Here is a 15,248-nt window from a genome sequence, read left to right as displayed (position 1 = left end):
TTGCCCACCAGTATTTCTACTTGCACATCATCATCTACACATCTATCACTCCAGTGTTAATTTGTTAAATTGTAATTACTTCGCTACCATGGCCTATTTATTGCCTTACCTCCTCACGCCATTTGCACACACTGTATATAGACTTTTTCTATCGTGTTATTGACTGTACATTTGTTTATTCCATGTGTAACTCTGTGTTGATGTTTGTGTCGCACTGCTTTGCTTTATCTTGGCCAGGTCGCAGTTGTAATTGAGAACTTGTTCTCAACTAGCCTACCTGGTTAAATGAAGGTGAAGTTTTTGCAAAGTTTCTTATCCTCTACATACTCACTGCAGTTTCTTTCGGCGACGTAAACTAGACTCCAGAGGAGAAAAATGCTTGATTTTCATGGATTGACAAATGATAGCCTCTAACTCATTATTGGAATAATTATTTGCAGTACACTAATGCGTTTTTAACAACCCCAATGGACAATATGATCACTAGTTTGTGTGGCCTATCATCATTTCAGGCCAAGTGACCTAACAGTGAATGAATTGATATGGATGAAGAATGTGTTGCCCTTGGTGATACATATCCAGCTACTGTTAATTGAAATGTATAACACTATTACTGCAGTGCTTAGGCCTCTTTGTTTCAAGAACACTGGGACCTAACATTCGGTTCCCAGCATATTCCTGTCCCCAAACAGGAAGTGAATGATTATACCCATGAACATGAGTATTATCTAATGTTCATGTTTGACTAATGGCAGTGATTGGGAGGCTAGATCATCCAGCTAGATCATCAATGCTCTACAGTGAGGACCTTATCAATGAAGGGGTCAGACGTCTGGTCATAGTCATAGTCTTTTTAAATGTCATTTCACACCTTGAGAACATTGAAAATGCACTGACAGCAATAACAGTAGATGATTGATTGTAAGTGTTCAGATGATTTACAGTGTACCTCATGGGGGTTTAATTATTATTTGAGCCATTGCAGTACAGTTGGGATAGCTGAAGCGATGGTGAGGAGTAACCCATCTAAAACTCACTTGGGATTCACTTGTACACTATGCTATTCCCATAAGAATGTGCTTGTCTTACTTATACTTGGGGGTGTACTATTCATCCCTGGTGTCCTTAACCTTCCGGAAGGTACACATCTTTGTTGTATCTCAACAACAAGTAATCTCAACTTGTACCCCCACTTTTTCCCTTAGAACAGCCTCAATTTGTCAGGGCATGAACTCGAGAAGGTGTCGAAAGCATTCCACAGGGAAACTGGCCCATGTTGACTCCAATGCTTCCCACGTTTGAGTCAAGTCGGCTGGATGTTCTTTGGGTGGTGGACCATTCTTGATGCACACAGGAAACTGTTGAGTGTGAAAAAACAGAGTAAATGGAACATAAACAACATTATTTTTTCAGATAGAAATAACACCATTCTCCATGCACTGTAATTTACACATTGATATGAACTATTGATAAGAGCTAAGTAAATGAGTAAGGCATTTCCATAAGGTGATTCTAAATATAGATTTTTTTTAAATAAATGATTTGTTTTAAATATATTTTACCTTGTGATCCCTGGAGACAAATGTGAAACCAGTCATATGCAGCAAACTGAAGCATATCAACACATCCCCTTTTCCAAATGTATGAAACGCTGGCCTTATAACTTGCCATAAGGAAATTTGGAGACCCAAGTTATAGACTTCTGTAGCCATGGGCAAATGACAGTACAGCACCAAACCTACCGAGTTGACTTGTGATTTCTAGAATGTTCTAATTATGCTCTGCTTTTTTGACACTGCACTCCACTGCAGGCTCTAATTTGAACTTATATTGATTATTGTCCAGTCATATGGTCAGGCGCTGAATATAATGACCCAGATTGCCCAGAACAGAGCAGCACATTTTGCTCTTCTCTGTAATCTGAGGGCTAATATCAATACTATGCATGCCAGTCTTTCTTGGCTAACAGTTTATGAGAGACTGACTGCATCACTTCTTGTTTTTATAAGAAACATTCATTTCAAATTGTTTGCATAGTCAACTTACTCACATCACTGACACACACACTTACACCACAGACATGACGCCAAGGGTCTTTGCACAGTACCCAGGTCAGGAACAAATTGGAACAGCAAACCTGGTTTCAAAAAACGAATAAAGCAACACCTCATGGCACAACGCCTTTCCCGCACAATCTCTAATACACACTCTACATACCCACATATTATTGTTCTTTGGTTGTGTTGTTTCTTTTATTAAATTTGTGTACATTTGTGTGTCTTTAGTTGTAGTTTTTTTTAAATTTAATCATGTCATGTCTATGTTAAGGTTTTTAAATGTATGTAAATTGTAAAGTCTAAGCTGTAGACGTTGGCTTTGGCTAATGGGGATCCTAATAAAATCAATCAAAAAATTGTGCTCTGACTTTCGCTGTACTTTTTTACAATTTGTATCATGTTAAATATTAGCCACTATCAGTAGCCACCGTCAATTGTACCCACATACATTTATCACTGTCACATTAGTGTCAGTTTTCTTACATTTTGCATCATTCCATTACATAGTTAGTTTACCTTTCTTTCCTCTGTCATGTTTGCGTGGTTGTTCCTGAGGATTGCTAGCAATAGTAGATCATATTAAGCTTATTATAAGTTGTGTAATCATTTGCGACATGTAGCCTATTTGAATCATTATGGAACGTAGACCATAGGTATCAGTGTAAACCTGGAGCCTGACGCATGGTTCATGACGACTGGACCGTTGTCATCACAGTTCCATGATTAGTGAGGATTATTTGGGTAGATTTATAGGACTACTGTTGAACCCCTACTGTACACTTTTCCCACCTTACAATATTTTATGGTTTGAACAATTGAATATGGCATCTTTCAGGATGAAACCACTGTATTTTTTTAATTCACCAATATATTTTGAGCGTTAAGCGGTTTTTTGTATTATTCATGAATGACCCTACATAATATAAAAGATCAGAGTATTTTTAAATCAACCAATTGTTGCTGAAAGTCGACGAATATGTGTGTACTTAGGTCTACATGGCTTTCTTTCCTTGACCCCTAACTGTTCTCTCCATATATTCTAGTGTCTCTCGAGAAAAGTCTAATTAAAGGTACACACAATTAAAGGGAAGGCTTTAGATAAATGTTCAGAAAACCCTATTGAATGAAAACTCCACGAGAAATCTGTTGGCCAGCAAGTGGGAGGGTGTTCAGTGGTTGAATTACATTTATTAAATGCGAGCAAGTAAGGCGTGCATAAGAAAGGCGAATGTGCGAAGTCTGAATCGGGCCCTATATGAGTATATTATTTATTCATATATTATATATGATTGTTTTTGCTTTTTGCTTTGAACTGATAACCGGTTTTGAAGTTTGTCTTGTTGAATGAATGAGGGAACGAATGAGTAATTAGAAGCCCGAAAGACTTTCAAATTCGTATTGTTAGTCCAATTGGTGCTAGATTTCAAACACATTTTATTTAATCCCATCATTCACAGTAGTAATAATAAGGATAAGAATACAATTATGTGTTTTATTGTCACATACACCAGATAGGTGCAGTGAAATGTGTTGTTTTACAGGGTCAGCCAGAGTAGTATGGCGCCCCTGGAGCAAATGAAGGCCTGTACAGTCTAAAGGCGTCAGCATGCTTCAGTTCGGCTGGCGCCCATATACGAGTGTGCCCGCATACTCCCTTGAAAAAATAGAAAAATCATTAATAGTACTGTTTGTCCATTTTGAGATGCCGTAGCCATGCCGTGGATTTGTTTTAAGAAGGTCATATCATTTAGCTATTTGATAGTATCAAAAAATATATACGAAAATGATTATGTTGAAATGTTTTATTTGGCCTATACAAACGCATTGAATAACGGATTCACTACATGGAACATAAGTCCCAAAAATAAAATAAAAAGGAAGTTTGTTCTGAAGTGTGTGTCCTATATTTGAGAGATATAAGAAAGATCTGGAAACATTTTCATTAATTGTTTTTACACCTATTTAACCCTTTATATTGGCACTAAACAGTCTCCATACTTACATCCATACATTTTTTTCAACTGGTAACGGGGGACCTTCAGACGAGAGCAAAACAACTGGCATGTATGTGTTCGTTAGAGTGTCACCTTACGATAGAGGGGTCATAATGTAGGCCAACGCTACAGACAATTTTGTGAGAAGACCGATTTTTGGGATGTCCCATGATCTGACAAACACTGCTCTAGCTCTATCACCGTTCACTGCAGACGTGGAAGTACAACATCGGGGGATGCAGTGGATAGACACGCAATCAATGCAAAGAACAGATATATCTTGCTTAAACTGACAGATTTTTATGGAGATTGTTTTTGTTATGCTAATTACATTTCCGACAGGATGCTCTCAATGGTGCATCTGTAGAAGTTTGTGAGGGTCTTAGGGGCCAATTGAAAATTATGAACTATGTTTCACATCTCTGTGTGTGAAACACTCATTTTACTTGACCAAGATAGATGAGCTGCAGTAATCAATCGTTCCTATTTGCCACCATTCATATCTAGCTACTGTCAGTGACTCAAGCACAATCAAAGGTATTTATTGAAACAAAAAGTCCAAGTGGAACAGAAGAGAAGTGCTGTAATTTATCAGGAGTTGGCATCCGCAAACTATCGAGCAGGTCTCTTTTGAGTAATGCCAATAAAACCCAAGCGCCTGTGATGGGGTCCTGTGATGTTGCCTTGGGCCCTTACAGTATCGATCCTGAGCATGTTTGTGTTCCTGAATGATTCATGTGTTATGGAAATTGCCTATGGAATACAAATGGGATCTATGTTTAAATGCTGAGATAAAAGTACTAGTGCTCGTTATACAAGTATTAACAACCCTTTCACTCAAAAAGTTTAGTCCATGAGGTCCAGTGGAAATATTGTTTCTGGTTAAATATTGAATTTATTAAATATTCCTATTAGAAAGTTAACCTTGAATGACTGTATGATTGACTGGAAAAACTATTGTCTTTAAAAATATATATATTTCTCCAAAACAATGATTTGCACCTTTTTAACTATTTTACCTACTGTACATTATGCCAATACATGTGTGGAGGAATCTAAAAGACCATATTCCCCTGAAAGTTAAGTCAATGATAGTTTGGATGATACTATTTGGAAAGGAACTCTGTGCAGGAGGCACATTTCCCATTACATTACTGCCTTTCGTTGAAATGGGCTGACAGATGCCTTAAGCATATAATGCAAAGTCCCATAGGTTCAATGCTGCCTAGAAACTGTCAAAAGAGGACTGCAACAAATTCCTTCAGTAAAACAGCAGAATGTAAATGAGAATTTTCACTATTGAAGTGATTCTATTGCCATTATATCATTCATATTTTCTTTACAAAGTATTGTGTTATTGCTTTTACAGTACATTTGGAAAGTATTCAGACCCCTTGACTTTTTCCATATTTTGTTACATTTCAGCCTTATTCTAAAATGTATTTAATAGTTTTTTTCCCCTCAACAATCTTCACAAAATACCCCACAATGACGAAGCAAAAACAGGTTTTAAGATTTTTTTTGCTAAAACAAAATAATTAAAATGAGGAAATATTTAATTTACATACAGTACCAGTCCAAAGTTTTGGCACCATTTTCTACATTGTAGAATAATAGTGAAGACGTCAAAACTATGAAATAACACATATGGAATCATTACCAAAAAAGTGTTAAACAAATCAAAATACATTTTATATTTGAGATTCTTCAAAGTAGACAACCTTTGCCTTGATGACAGCTTCGCACACTCTTGGCATTCTCTCAATCTGCTTCATGAGGAATGCTTTTCCTACAGTCTTGAATGAGTTCCCACATATGCTGAGCACTTGTTGCCTGCTTTTCCTTCACTCTGTGGTCCAACTCGTCCCAAACCATCTCAATTAGGTTGAGGTTGGGTGATTGTGGAGGCCAGGTCATCTGATGCAACACTCAATCACTCTCCTTCTTGGCCAAATAGCCCTTACACAGCCTAGAGGTGTGTTGGGTCATTGTCCTGTTGAAAAAAAAATGATAGTCCCACTAAGAAAACCAGATGGGATGGCATATCGCTGCAGAATGCTGTGGTAGCCATGTTGGTTAAGTGTGCCTTGAATTCTAAATTAATCACAGACAGTGTCACCAGCAAAGAACCCCCACACCGTCACACCTCCTCCTCCATGCTTTATGGTGGGAACCACAAATGCACAGATCATCCGTTCACCTACTCTGCATCTCACAAAGACACGGTAGTTGTAACCAAACATCTCAAATTTCGAGTCATCAGACCAAAGGACATATTTCCACTGGTCTAATGTCCATTGCTTGTGTTCCTTGGCCCAAGAAAGTCTCTTCTTCTTATTCGTGTTTTTTAGTAGTGGTTTCTTTGCAGCAATTCAACAATGAAGGAATAATTCATGCAGTCTCCTCTGAACAGTTGATGTTGAGATGTGTCTGTTACTTGAACTCCGTGAAGCATTTATTTGGCCTGCAATCTGAGGTGAAGTTAACTCTGATGAACTTATCCTCTGCAGCAGAAGTAACTCTCGGTCTTCCTTTCCTGTGGTGCTCCTCATGAGAGCCAGTTTCATCATAGCGCTTGATGTTTTTTGCGACTGCACTTGAATAAACTTCTTGAAGTTTTCCGGATTGACTGACATTCACGACTTAAAGCTTATTTGAGATGTTCTTGTAATGATATGGATTTGGTCTTTTACCAAATAGGGCTATCTTCTTACTCATGAAGCTGGTTGAGAGAATGCCAAGAGTGTGCAAAGCTGTCATTAAGGCAAAGGGTGGCTACTTCGAAAAATGTCAAATTTAAAATATATTTTGATTTGTTAAACACTTTTTTTGGTTACTACATGATTCCATATGTGTTATTTCATATTTTGTATATGTTGTATGTATTTTGTATGTCTTCAGTGTTATTCTCTAACTTGACTGGTACTGTAAGTATTTAGATCCTTTACTCAGTACTTTGTTGAAGCACCTTTGGGTATGTCGCTAAAAGCTTGGCACACCTGTATTTAGAGAGTTTCTCCCATTCTCTCATCAGATCCTCTCAGGCTCTGTCAGGTTGGATGTGGAGCATCGCTTCACAGCTATTTTCAGGTCTCTCCAGAGATGTTCGATCGGGTTCAAGTCCGGGCTTGGGCTGGGCCACTCAAGGACATTCAGAGACCTGTCTTGAAGCCCATCCTGCATTGTCCTGTTAGAAGGTGAACCTTCACGCCATTCTGAAGTCCTGAGCATTCTGGAGCAGGTTTCATCAAGGATCTCTGTACTTTGCTCTGTTCATCTGTCTCTCGATCCTGACTAGTCTCCCAGTCCCTGCCACTGAAAAACTTCCCCACAGCATGATGCTTCCACCACCATACTTAACTGTAGAGATGGTGTCAGGTTCCTTCCAGACGTGACGCTTGGCAATCTTGTTTCTCATGGTCTGAGATTCTTTTAGATGTATTTTCGGCAAACTCCAAGCTGTCTTTCATGTGCACTTTTCTGAGGAGTGGCTTCTGTCTGGCCACTCTACCATATAGGCCTGATTGGTGGAGTACTGCAGAGATGGTTGTCCTTCTGGAAGGTTCTCCCATCTCTGCAGAGGAACTCTGGGGCTCTGTCAGAGTGACCATCGGGTTCTTAGTCACCTCCCTGACCAAGGCCTTTCTCCCTCCGATTGCTCAGTTTTGCCTGGCTGCCAGCTCTAAGAAGAGTCTTGGCGGATCCAAACTTCTTCCATTTAAGAATGATGGAGGCCACGGTGTACTTGGGGACCTTCAATGCTGCAGAATTTTTTTGGTACCCTTCCCCAGATCTGTGCCTTGACACAACCCTGTCTCAGAGCTCTATGGACAATTCCTTCTACCTCATGGCTTGGTTTTTGCTCTGACATGCACTGTCAACTGTGGGACCTTATATAGACAGGTGTGTGCCTTTCCAAATCATGTCCAATCAATTTAATTGGTGACAGGATTTACCTGAGCTCAATTCTGAGTGTCATACTTATGTAAATAAGGTATTTCTGTTTTTAAATTTTATAAATTAGCAAAAAAAATTGAAAAACCTGTTTTCGGTGTGTCATTATGGTGTATTGTGTGTAAAAAAAATCAATTTTACTGTCACGTCCTGACCTTAGTTCCTTTTTATGTCCCTATTTTAATTTGGTCAGGGCGTGAGTTGGGGTGGGCATTCTATGTGTTGTTCTATGTTTTTGTATTTCTGTGTTTGGCCTGGTATGGTTCCCAATCAGAGGCAGTTGTTTATCGTTGTCTCTGATTGGGAACCATACTTAGGCAGCCTGTTTTCCCACTATGATTTGTGGGTAGTTGTTTTCTGTTTTGTGTTTCTGCACCTTACAGGACTGTTTACGTTTTCGTTCATTCTCTTTGTTATTTTGTTTTGTGTTCAGTTGAAATAAAAATAACATGAACACTTACCACGCTGCGCTTTGGTCCACACCTTCTTCAGACGAACATCGTTACGTTTAGAATAAGTCTGTAACGTAAAAAGGGTCTGAATACTTTCCGAATGCACTGTATATTGGCTAGTACTACTGGGAGTGGTGGGATTCAATTCAATTAGTTTGAAATCCCGCAACAATTGGACGAACAATATGAATTTGAAAGTCTTTTCATTTAAATGAAAGGAGTCAGTCACACCCTTCTATGACCTATTAGATATTCAGTGGTAGGAAAGCATTATTACACTTAATATATTTCCAATATCCCTGAGATTGGCCTTGAATTCACAGCGTGGCGGTGCATCGGCAACCCCGCATTGATTTATGTCTGTTTCATTGTTGTTTTCAGCAGGTCTCCACTCTTGGGTTTCGCAATAATTACATCTTCATGATACATTCCAGCGTAATCAAGAAAAAAATGTTGATTTCTCAGGAGGTTAAACATTGTATTTATCCAAATAGAAAATGTTATTACGTTACTAAGCTGCCAGAGACAAGACAATCACTATTGACAATGCTTTCCCTTCTGTGGAGTTGATAACCAGGAACAGAGGCTATTTTTCCTACTCATACAAAGCAAGCTGGTGATTAACTATACATTATTAATTTGCTTGAATAGATAACATAACAAATGTAAGAAAGAGAATACTTTATTTGTAATATATTTATACTTTTACACAAGTAAAATAAAATGCATATGAATGAAGAGTGAATGAATAGACAGCACTCTTTTGAGAATGCTAACTGTAACCACAGCGTGACAAGAAAACTAAACGCAGAAATATCAAGGTCTCGGTTCAATCTGTAGTGCTGAATGTCAGCATGACAACCTGTTTGAAACGTAAAGGCAATGTTCCTACGTTCGAGGAGACTGCATTCACGGTAAACGCTGCATGTGTCAGCTCAATCTGGCTGAGGCTGAACTTCGGCGAGACGGATTGAATCGAGACCAAAGCATTTGTGCGTTTACACTTATGAACATAAAAATAGCATTTAAATCAATGTTTCACTCAAAAAAAAAAAAAGGATTAACAAAAATACATGGAGTAAGATCTGTCACATCTTTGGGGTTGTTATGAAGGAAACCTCGAAAGGTTCTGGATTTTAAACAGTAGCACTGTTTCATTGTCTTTGTAATAACCAGTCACCACCATTGGCAGAGTAAGCTTAGAGACGATAGGACCTCCCTGAAGAAGTCATTTTCATAGCTGAGCAAAACATACAGTATCAACTGGGCACAAATCCATTAAATATATACATTTGGAATTGACATACTGTAGAAAGGCATCCATTTGTTGATGTGTGTTTTTTTAGCACTTCCATTTCTCTTTTCAGATTCATATCTTTAGATCTATGAAAGATTTTCCCCTTCCCACCCCTGGTACTTAGCAGGGCCTCCTGTACTGGCCTTACACTGGCCCATATTATCCCTCTGTGATTGTAATTCCTAACAGAAGTCTAAGGATAGCCAAAACAAAAGAAGAATGATAAGCCTCCATGCTCCTATTGTAGATCCGTGGGACTTGAGACACAGAGAGTCTGACATGTTCTCCTTTGTACACATTTTCTTTTTTTCAGGGTCATTGGCGGGATCTAGATCCTCTGATGAATGGTCCAGATTGTTAGATAATGTTCCTCCTGGCCCATCGTTCAGGCTCTCTTTGTTCTGGGGTTCGTTGGGGTCAGCTTCCATAAGCTTAGTTTTGGAGATGTTTTCCTTCTCCTTCAGAGGATTGTTGGTGATTTGTCTGCTGTTGTAGGAGGACTGATCTGGAAGACCCTTACTGGAGATGATGGAGGACTTGTCGTTGTCTGAGAGGCAGCACCTAGGAATACCAGCCCTAAGTGGACTCTCCGTGGTGAGTTTTCCAGAGCGAGCCTTAGAACTGAACACACTAACCCAAGTATGTTGAGAGCTCTCATAACAACCCTCCAGGTCAGGGTTCTTTAGTCGTTTCAGGTCTTTCCCAGCCAGTCTAGCTGGAACATGGCACTCAAGCTCTGAGCTAGACCCTTTGAAGCCCTTGAACCAGTCCCACAGGGTCCTGGCCCGGCAGTCACAGATCCACTGGTTCCCATTCAGACGCAGGTACTGGAGGGACACCAATGGGTCCATGGTCTCCCCTGTCAACACTGTTAAATTATTGAAGAACAGAAACAAAGTGGTCAGCTTGCGCAGGTCATGAAATGCCTTGCGCTGGACAAAGGTCACTAGATTCTGATGGAGAAGCAAGCGATCCAGGCTTACCAAGCCGCGCAGCATGTGATCCGTCACAGTCTTTATCTTGTTGTTGTGGAGGAACAGGTAGGTCAGGTTAGCCAGGTCCAGAAACGTATCGTCATGCAGAGTTAGTAAACTGTTGTCCTGGAGATAGAGGTGCTGCAGGGAAAAGAGTCCCCTAAACACACCCACAGGCAGCTCAGACAAGCCACACCTGTGCAGATGCAGGGTGTGCAGTCTGGAGAGGCCTCTGAAAGCTGTGGGGCTGATGATCCTTAAATCATTGTCCCCTATGTCCAGCTCCTCCAGCCTCTCCAGGCCGTAAAAGGCCCCGGCCTCAATGTGGCTGATGTTGTTGGAGTAGAGCCAGAGGACGGTAAGGTTCCTGCAGGGGCTGAAGCTGGTGGAGCGCACCACAGTTAGCTTGTTGTTCTGGAGGAAAATTCGTTGGCTGTGGACAGGGATCTCTGTGGGGATGGAGTAGAGGCCCTGCTGCTGACAGGCCAGGGTGGGCCGTGGCTCGCTGTGGCATATGCATGGCACTGGGCAGCCCTCCACTCGACCCTCTATCGGAGGCACTAATTGAAGCCAGAGGATCAGAATGTAGAGTTCGCCAACTGCAAATGAGAAAGACACGAGTGGGTAATGAGAGTTTGCTGGAGTTCACAGAAAAAAATTACAGTCTGCTGTAAATCATCCAAAATAAATAAGGTGCTATCATTTAGCATACTGTAGCACATTTAAACAGTCCCTTAAAATTACTCACAGTTGCTATAAAAGCTAGCACCTAAAAATAATGGAAAATAAAATAATACAAGTAGAATTGTGGAATTAATTTTATGCGAGAATATTTTGATTTTACATATTCAAATGTAGTGTTCTTTAGATTTTATGATTTTATGGAATGAGGCAGCAGCACACTACCTTCCATAAAATGGCCGTGGCCATATTTGCAAACCTTAAAATAAATCAGTTTTGCAAGTCATAACAGTGTAGAAGATCCTGGTTTAGATTTCGCTGGCTGTGCCATAACATTTCATCTCTGTTCAGACATCTAACTGCATAAGAACGGTGACATTCTCTTTTCTTCATGTATTTGAATGAAAAACGGAATTCAAAGACATCAGGGCAAACGCCAAAGGGATTATACAGCCCCACAGAAACCAATATTTATTAAGTGAATTGGATATAATGCACTTATGACACTCAGTCAATTTACATCAAAAACTCTGCATTTCCCCCTATGAGTAAAGCACACTTTACTAATCTAAAAGTGGAGAGCAGCTGGATTACACACCAGCTGGAGATTTATCTCAAATTGGCTAGCTTTTTACCAGTTCAATTTCAATCCTTTTCTGGAAGCACAGACCAGAGAGAGGAAGAGGAAGGAAAACGATGGAGGGAGGGAGGAAACGAGAGAGTGGGGGTGGGGGTTGGACTATTTCACAAATTAATAAAACATTGGTGGGTTGAGCAAAAAATCCTCCACACTAACAGAACAAATGGAACTAATCACATATGAGGACACCTGGGAATTGCCACTCGGCCTGTGCTAGAGATCACAGAGTGGATTTGCATGCTTGAAAGGGCAATTGACACAGGTCTCTCATGCCAGTGCTGACATCACATGTAACCTTGTGGAATGCCTACTGCAGATGAGATCAGACAGAACTCGTCTCCAGTGCAGGATGTGCTTTCCTCCTACGGTTACTACACTGTAAGTCTCTCTTATCGTAAAAGGATACCCCAATTTTATAGAACCAACGTATTTGCTTTCATTGCCTTTAAAACGTGCCATTATCCTCAAAGGTTTTACATTGCATTACTAAGTGCTTCACCAACACATTTTATGGACTACAGGTATTTGCCTGTTGATATGTGCAGTTAATTCATGGAAACAAGAGGAATATAATATGGTTGTAATAATGGCTATGGGCAATTTAGAATTTGTGAGGCTTGTGAAGGCTGTCAGACTGGCAACAGTGAGACTGGAGTCTAATAGGGCACAGTTTTTTTTTAAACAGAAGGAGTGATAATTTGTAGACAAAGCATCTTCAAACCAGATGGCTTTTAAATAACAGACGAATCATGACTCCAAAGCCAAAGAACCAACAACTGACTGACACATAGACGAATAGAGAGAGAGCGAGAGAATGATGCTTGTGAACAAAACAATAGATAACGATAATTCACACAATATAATCTATTTGTATTCTAGTCATTTCATCAGAGCAATTCCAACTAGACAGTCATATTATTAGCATTGCCCGATATGTTCTGGGATGTGGGCATTGCCCACCGGGCTCAGAAGCAGGCCTTAGTCACCTAAATTAAAAAATCCCCTGGCACAGATGCTAGTTTTGGGACTATTAGACCTCTCCGAAGAAATGCTCACAGCTCCAGCATTATTTTCTCTATCGTAAAAGTCCCCACGGCTAATTATTATGTAAATTAAGCCATCATAATTTCAGGCACTAAGCGGTGGTTCCCAAATGAGTACTGTATTTGGACACTGTAAGAACTAAACAGAATGTGTGCATTTTCGGACCATAAATTGAAAGCTAAAACTGTACAATGCACTCAAAGATGTAGGTAAGTATTGACATAAGAGTCATTTCATGTAATTTCAGCAAGCCATGACAACCACCATCTCCGATTTTTCTGAAATCGTTTCTGTAGTTAGAAACAGGTAAGATTGGCATTCCTGATTTTTGAGAAATTAATATATTGATTGCACCCAAATTGGCGATTTTAAATGTAATTTATAGGATTTAGACAATATTCAATAAATATTCTGTAGTACCCAAAATTCGATCTGGACAAAACATTTTCCTACCAATGAGTAAGACATTAGGAATAAGAAAAGGTTTAAAGCCCCCCACAGACCCCCCACTCCACACAACAATCCCATCCCAACAACCAGTATACTGTATAAATTCTTTATGTTTATGTAGTATAAGCAGTTTCCCTGTATTCCCTGTGAATCTGGTGATGTTTTTTTCCACCACTATTCAGAGAAATTAGTAATTGAAGTCGCTTGCATTGATTACCATCAAGTAGTGTGGAAGTACCATATTTGGAGCATTAGTTGCTGCTGTTCCTGCTATACCGCCTCACTATTTTCTCCATTTTGCTTGTCTCTTGGGTTTATTAAATAGATCACAACATTTCCTTTGCAACTTTGGGAAGAAAACCAATAGATTGTGCTCATGATGAAAACATGAGGGCGGCAGGTAGCCTAGTGGTTGAAGCGTTGGACTAATAACCAAAAGGTTGAAAGATCGAATCCCTGAGCTGTCAATGTAAAAATCTGTTGTTCTACCCCTGAACAAGGCAGTTAACCCACTGTTCCTAGGCTGTCATTGAAAATAAGAATTTATTCGTAACTGACTTGCCTAGTTAAATAAAGATAAAATAGTGTGGTCATCCTCATAGTTCGAGCCAGTCCTCTGTGAAAGCAATTCAGTTTGTCCTTCTCTTAGAAACATAATGCTTCCACCCAACAATCCTTAAATAGTCCACAAGTGACAGCTCTCTGAAAGGGCTATCCCTATGGTGCAATTATAATATGAAAACTTTTCCTACAAGCCCATAAACGTTGATGGAGAAATGGGATAGGGGACTAAAATGTTGTGACAACACTAATACAATAATATAATGCAATATATTGCATGGCTTTGTCAAACTATGTAATGCATTCCCTGTGGATCTGGTGATGTTTTTTTCCACCACTGTTCAGAGAAATTAGTCATTGAAGTCTCAATTTTGCTCGTCTCTTGTGTTTATTAAATAGATCACAGCATTTCCTTTGCAACTTTGTCAACTACAACAAAAATATCAGGAAATATCGCTATATGTATTGTGATTAGTGGCATTGACCAACCAACCCAACCTAATACCATACCACACTTCACAGTGTGTGTTTGGGACTTTTACCATTGAAGACCATAAGACTGAATCTATTAGAACTGCTGTAGCCTAATCATTTGCTTGTTCAACTGGAATGGTCTAACAGTAACTAATCTAGACCTTTTGTGAAGGGAATAAACCATGCACAAAGGGGCCGTTTCTTGGACACAGATGAAGCGTAAGAGAAGACCTGAATTGCTTTCACGGAGGACTTGAATTGTGAGGCTGACCACACAATGTATTTTCTTCATGAGCCAAATCGATTGGTTTTCATGCCAAAGTTGCAAAGGAAATGTTGTGATCTGTTTAATAAACACAAGAGACCAGAGAAGTGGATGAAATAGTGAGGCGGTATAGCAGGAGCAGCAGCATCTAATGGTTAAAACACTACTTCATGGTAAACGATGTAAGCAACTTCAATGACTCATTTCTCTGAACGGGGGGGGGGGGGGGGGGGGGGACATCACCAGATTCACAGGGAATACATTATATAGTATATAAAATCAATACAAAACTACAGCTTCATACTACTTGTCGAACATAGAGACTTGAAACTTATACTGGTTGTTGGGGTGGGATTGGCGTGGGGTGAGGGGGTCCGTAGATTTTTTTTTTTAGATTTTAGAGAT

General features: G+C 39.7%; 1 protein-coding gene across 1 annotated transcript in view; it reads right to left on the bottom strand.

The window, feature by feature from the left end:
- Positions 1 to 9,207: 9,207 nt before the first annotated feature.
- The window catches only part of LOC139409989 (reticulon-4 receptor-like), a 33,260-nt gene continuing 27,219 nt past the window's right edge, over positions 9,208 to 15,248 (bottom strand). The window contains exon 2 of the mRNA XM_071155406.1: positions 9,208 to 11,327. Coding sequence (XP_071011507.1) covers positions 9,937 to 11,327 — 1,391 coding nt within the window. The 3' untranslated portion in view covers positions 9,208 to 9,936. The remainder of the gene's footprint in view (positions 11,328 to 15,248) is intronic.

Source organism: Oncorhynchus clarkii, chromosome 5 (genome assembly GCF_045791955.1).
Source record: "Oncorhynchus clarkii lewisi isolate Uvic-CL-2024 chromosome 5, UVic_Ocla_1.0, whole genome shotgun sequence".
Lineage (NCBI taxonomy): Eukaryota > Metazoa > Chordata > Actinopteri > Salmoniformes > Salmonidae > Oncorhynchus > Oncorhynchus clarkii.
This window is presented reverse-complemented; position numbering and strand designations above follow the sequence as displayed.